Below are 5,906 nucleotides of genomic sequence, written 5' to 3'. Positions count from 1 at the left end.
TGAAAATTACGTATTGTGGCAACTTCTAGACAACTCAGGGAGATACTCATAAGGCATACCCTTTCGGCCATTCCACCAAACTCCATGCATATCATAAACTAGAACTCAACCAACCGATAACCGATTAGAACCTTACATTTTTATCTCACAATTATCTAAATATAAAATAAGAATATTTAAAAGAACTCTTGGAATAAAATGAGAATGCGTACTACAATCACGTAGAACATCATAGGCATGAAGAGTACACGTGTGCAAGGTAGGGTCATCCGAAGCTGAATCTTTAGTGTGTACGTTTCCTTATTCTGTTCCTCCTCGTACACTTCTCCACACAAGTCGCAATTCCTCCCAAGTTTATCAAACTGTTCCCAAGCTTTTCGTGTTCGAATCTTCTTCTTCCTTTTTTGTCCCTTTGAAAAGCTAAGGAATTGCTGAATTGGGGTATTACATGAAACCTTCTGCAAGTGGTTCATAAGTTTCCTCTTCTCTGTTCTTCTTAGAACAAGTATTCTCTGATGACCCTTTTCATTATCCAACACGCTACTGTGTTCTGACCCCATATTCCAAAGGGGTTTTTGTTTTCTGATCAAAAGCTCTTTTCTTTGTTAAAATATTGGCTAGTTGTTATTATTGTGTTATACCCTTTTACTTCCTTTTTTTCTGTTTTATTTTCTGTTGTTGCGTTTAGTTTAATTTGGTGAGTGCGTGTTTTTGTGTTTTTAATTTTATTTTAGCTTTTTATGAGGCAAATTTATCCTCTTGCCTTGCTTCGGTGATTGCCCATGGTAATTTTGATCAATGAAAGTTAAAGTTCACATTTATTTATTTTTCTAGTTTATCTCTTTGTGGTGATGGGGTAAAAGACGCCACTAGGGTTATAAGCTGTATACTATTTAGGACATTGAAGTTAAACATTCAGGGTCATGTGGTGAATTACTTGAAGGTTCTGGTATGTTTTAGAAGATAAAGTTGTAGGCTGGTGCCGGTCCCGTTGTTGGTAGGTTACTTACCAGGTTGGACTGTGATTTGGAATTATCAGATAAGGACATGTCACATGTGTGAATGATTTTTCATTATTGCTTGGGCTTTTGGATGGATGCTTATTAAATGTAATTGTGTTATAGGCTGGAATTTATCTGCATCCATTTTACATATTTATGTTTTTTCGCATAGCAAAGAGCCTCTGGGCAATGGGGTACGAAGTTTTTATGTTTTTATGATGAGTGATGACACATCGCGATCAATTTAGTCTCTCTGTTGAATGTATTCTTTCTGCTTCATTGCAGATAATCAAATAGAACCACCTTGAAGTTGAGACAAGAGTAATGGCAGCCCTATAGTAATTAGACAATATCAGGACAAATTACTATTCAAGAGATATTATGATCACTATGGATGTGAAAGGTATAAAATGGGTTGGAAATATGTACCAGAAATTTGAGAATATGTTCCTGGAGGTGGAAGACGTGATGTACGAGGTATGCCTTTGTTGTCACTTAACCTTATCCTATATCATATAAGCATTGATTTAGGTTTATTAAGAAAGATGACTCAAGTTACCGTAGTACACTGAACACATGTCATTCCTTGTTATACATGTCACTGATTGAATACCTAATTTTATGTTTTGCTTTCTCCGTTGCTACAGGTAGAGTTGCATCTTCTTCATTTCTATTTTCTGTCTTTTATGTCCCTACTATTCTGCCTGTTATTATTGTTGCAACTTACAAGCAATGAAGCAATGTAGTGTAGTCAAAGGCATATCCGCATATGGAAAGTGCTGGAAGGGGTCAGTACCTCTCGCTGTTGAAGCACTTCCCTTTTGTGAGGGGTGATGCGTGCATTTCCAATTCTGGTTTGTAAAATGAAAATGTGGTTTGTTTTTACTGTGATTGAATGTCATGCCGAATATATATGCAAAATTAATGCAAATTATGTTATGTTTGTTGGGTATAATGTGCACTTTATGGCACCTATTGCCTCAATGCATTAAAATACCCTTTCACTTTGTGGGTGCCTTTCTCCTTTGACTTTCTTTATTTTCACTTAAAGTGTTTGAATGCAACTGTTCTCTTATATTTTCTTGTCATCTATGATAATCTTTCTGAAAGCCTTTCTGTATATGATCATAATTTTTTAACAGTAATGGGTTAAACTGTTCATGAGACTGACAGTTCCCTACCCTGATATTAATTGTCCTTCTTACCAGCCACTATATTTCTTATATATGTTTGTTCTTTGGGTATAGGATACAGTTAAATACATAGAGAATCAGATGCAAGCTGTTGGGGAAAGTGTTAAAAAGTTATATTCAGAAATTGTGGGAGATTTACTTCCCCCAGAAAAGGTAGGCATTGAATTGCCTATAGATAAGCGTGCGGATGCTGGGCTCTGTAGGAAGCCATTCCATGTATATAAGGAAAGACATGCAAAAGCTGATACCAAGCAAAGAACTGAGGATTCAAGGATTGTTCATGGTGTTGATAATGTTGCAACACTTGCTGCTTTATATGATGGAACTTCCAAGGCTGATGCTTCATCCATGTTATCTTTGAGAAATTCTGTCAAAGAAGGAAAATTTAGTTCACCTTCAAGACAGTATGTTCGAAGAATGGATGTTAAATCAAACGTTCGTATTGATGAAAATCCAGTAAATAAGAAAATGGATGCGACCAAGATAATCAACAAAACCAATTTGGCAGAAACAGATGCATGCAGGACATCACAATCTTATGAGATCTCAAACAAAAATCAAAATCAGAATCATGGAGTTACTATTGCAAAGCCAGCTTCAGAAGAAGTGGCAAGGCTTGCCTCTGACACACACTGTTCTAATGAAATTGAAAATTCTTGTACCAAACAGTTCCCCAATGTTCCACTACTACTTAAATCAGCTGAAGAGAAACCGGTTGATACAATTTCTTCTTCCTCTTGTGCCCCATTTGGAGAGCCAGTTGGTGAGTGTTTCAGTATCTCTTCTTGTAGTTTCAAAATTTTCCTCATTGTTTTGGTTTATCAGTTTTGATTTCTGATGGATTTTTTCAGTAAGTGTATAGTTTCCCTGGTAGGTTTCTCTATGGATAGAACAGTGGAGTCCAATGGTTATACTTATAATATAGTGTTTTATCTCAGCTTGGTAGTAGGTATTAATTCGATCATAAGTAGTTACTGAATTTAGATATTGACTCATAACACTCTGAAGCACTTACTCTGTTGGTATTAACTATTAATATATATTATTCAGAACTCCGAAGTACTAACTGGTTTCAGCCTATGGACCTATTTTGGTTGAACTTGAATATCGAGAAAGTGTATCATGGTGCTGTTTGTTTTTTAGCTAATGTTGCATGAAAATAAATAAACATGAGACGTCCACATTCTGCTGTATTTGAAGGGTCCAATTCTGTTGAAAGAGAAGATTTTTGTCTTTAAGTTTAAGTCTGATCTATAGTATCCGATGAAAAATGTACAACTGGCACGCTGGCATGCTTTGCGCTTTGTGTTACTCTTTTTAAAGAGCTATATTTCATTTTTTCATTCACAGGAGAAGCCCTAGTTATTGGAAAGGGATTAGAACTGATAGTTGTGTTACTTAGAAACCATAGGAAATTGAAAGTCAACAGTGTCTTTTGGAATGGAAGGGGTAGCAGTTCATTCAGCTTTCCCCAATGAAATTAGGAAGTAGCCATGCAGATTATAATTTCGCAGGTTGTGGGAATTGAATGCGTGTGACATGAGATATGGTTATTTTATTTTTTAAAATTTATCACCTTTCTTTAACATCAAAGCCAGGATCAACTTAAAAAAGTTTCAGTAACCATGCTCAAATTTTTGTTAGATCTTTTATGGATTTGATTCTTCGCCTTTTGTGGGCTCTAGATTGGCAACCAACACCAATTGAATAAATTTATGGTTTATGGTAGCTAATCGCTACACTGGTACTAAAATGCTCATCACTCTCAAGTCTCAACCATTCAGGCTATTGAAATAATTCATTTTTTTATTGATATATATTATTTTTCCAATATTCTTTTTGACTTAGTTTTTTTTTATTGATATATATTTTTAATATCCATATACCTTCACATAGTGAGAAGCCTTCGGGCACCAGGGTATGCTAGTCGTTAGTTTAGTTTAGTTTAGTTTAAGTTTACCAACTAGTTGCGTATTCTTTCATCAAGTAGAATTTGATAACAGAATCATCTGCCATTCTAGAATCTTGCCCATTTGCCCATTTCTTTTCACATATTTTATCTTTGAGGATGGGATTGTAGTGAAGGTTCCATGACATTGATGTGTTATAGAGTACTCATTAATAGGTGAAAAAATGTTCAGTCTAGTCTCTACAGCATATCTTAAATGGATTTTGCTCTTTCACTAAACAATTGTGTTCTCTAAAGAACATGTGGAGAACTTGTAGCACATGACCTGAACGTTCTTTCAGATAAAAGATGCATTTGAATCCAATTGGAATGCTTAATATTTTGTGACATTTGCATTGATATATCCAGAAATCACTCTGAAACCTGTTCAAAGTAAGTTTGCATGTAACTGAATACTTTCTATGATTTAAGAAATTCAAATTAAGTTACAATGATTGATAGTTTGATACTGTTTTAGAACAAGGCCATGAAACCATGCAAGAAGATCATCTGAAGCTTGAGGAAGCCTGTGTTATGGTGAATGGAGATGAAATTCAATTACCTCCCAAAGAAGGTGGTAATTTAAATACTAAAAAGGTACACACTCCCACCCCCCTCACTTTATTTGGTACATATTCATATTCAACTCTAACCAAAGTATTTTTCCACTTTAAGAAAAAGGCACGGCAAACCTTTTCTTTGTCTAAGAAGTCTGCAAGAAAGCAAGAGTATAAGGAGCTTGTAGCATGGCATATGAACAGTGAAAAAGTAAAGGGAGATTGCATGAAGAATTTAGATCCAACTTTACCACAAGAACAAAACAAATTACTGCTTCCTAGTATGTCTGAACCAGAATGGGAGCTTCTCTAATTCTAAATGCCAGGATGATCAAGTTGTGTTGATACACAAAAGCCAATCCTACAAGTTTGGATTCACTCATAAGTCCTTGTGGAGATTAAGATGCCCAACTGGAAATTTAAGATGCTGAAATGATATAAATTCATACAATACTTATGCTATCTTTAGTTCTTTCCTAGCTCCTGAACTTTCCTACACAACCTTTTTCTTTTTCCTGCTCACAGAAAATAGAAAAGGGTAGCTGTAATTAGGCCATTGAAATGAGAATGTCTAATAGAATAAATGAAACTGTTATCTATTTTACAAATACTGAACGTTTTTATTTACATATTCTCCACTTATTGCCTTGCCATTGTCAATGACACGCCCTTTCTGATCGATTTATGTTAAATGGATTTTTTTGGTTGAGTTATTGTGTTAGTAACAATTTCATAATCCTAAAATGCCTCTTGAAGTGATTACAGCAAGTTGTTCCCATCAAGTCATCAACGCTTGACTTTTAGTGGCCCTTGAGAAGTAAAAAAAAAAAAAACGAGTAAATATCCATTTTAATCCTTGATAATGACAGATTCATTTCTAAAAGATAAAAAAATTAAAATTTAGTCGTGAAAAAAATCAGTTTTATTGATAATTCTTTCCCATTAACATTAAGGTGTGTGCCTATGTGGCATATGATCTTTCTACATGACAATCCATATGTGCTGGTATAATGCCATGTTTGTTGCTGACTGTGTTGGACTAAAATGTTCATATCTTTTGCTTGGACTAAAGTGTTAGTTTTTATTTTTTATTTTTAAAGTAACGACCTCCCCCTTCTTTATTGTTTAAAGGCCAATAGCAATGAGATTAATCTAGTCTTCACATTATTACGATACACCTTCCACACCATATTTTTTCTTTTTTCAC

At 34.8% G+C, this 5,906-nt stretch overlaps 1 protein-coding gene across 4 annotated transcripts; it reads left to right on the top strand.

Annotated features, from left to right (window-relative positions):
* The first annotated feature begins 205 nt into the window (after window positions 1-205).
* On the top strand, window positions 206-5,384 carry LOC114380213. 4 transcript variants are annotated; one of them, XM_028339198.1, is made up of 5 exons: window positions 206-259; window positions 1,287-1,478; window positions 2,249-2,957; window positions 4,621-4,739; window positions 4,818-5,384. In XM_028339198.1, exons 2-5 carry the CDS (start codon window positions 1,383-1,385, stop codon window positions 5,010-5,012), a joined length of 1,119 nt encoding a protein of 372 aa, XP_028194999.1. In that variant the 5' UTR covers window positions 206-259; window positions 1,287-1,382; the 3' UTR covers window positions 5,013-5,384. The 4 variants fall into 4 exon arrangements, with proteins under 4 accessions (XP_028194999.1, XP_028194998.1, XP_028194997.1 ...); XM_028339197.1 differs by lacking the exon at window positions 206-259 and adding an exon at window positions 312-441; XM_028339196.1 differs by lacking the exon at window positions 206-259 and adding an exon at window positions 316-505.
* The last annotated feature ends 522 nt before the right edge of the window (window positions 5,385-5,906 follow it).

The sequence above is a fragment of the Glycine soja genome, chromosome 12, assembly GCF_004193775.1.
Source record: "Glycine soja cultivar W05 chromosome 12, ASM419377v2, whole genome shotgun sequence".
In the NCBI taxonomy this organism is placed as follows: Eukaryota; Viridiplantae; Streptophyta; class Magnoliopsida; order Fabales; family Fabaceae; genus Glycine; species Glycine soja.
This window is presented reverse-complemented; position numbering and strand designations above follow the sequence as displayed.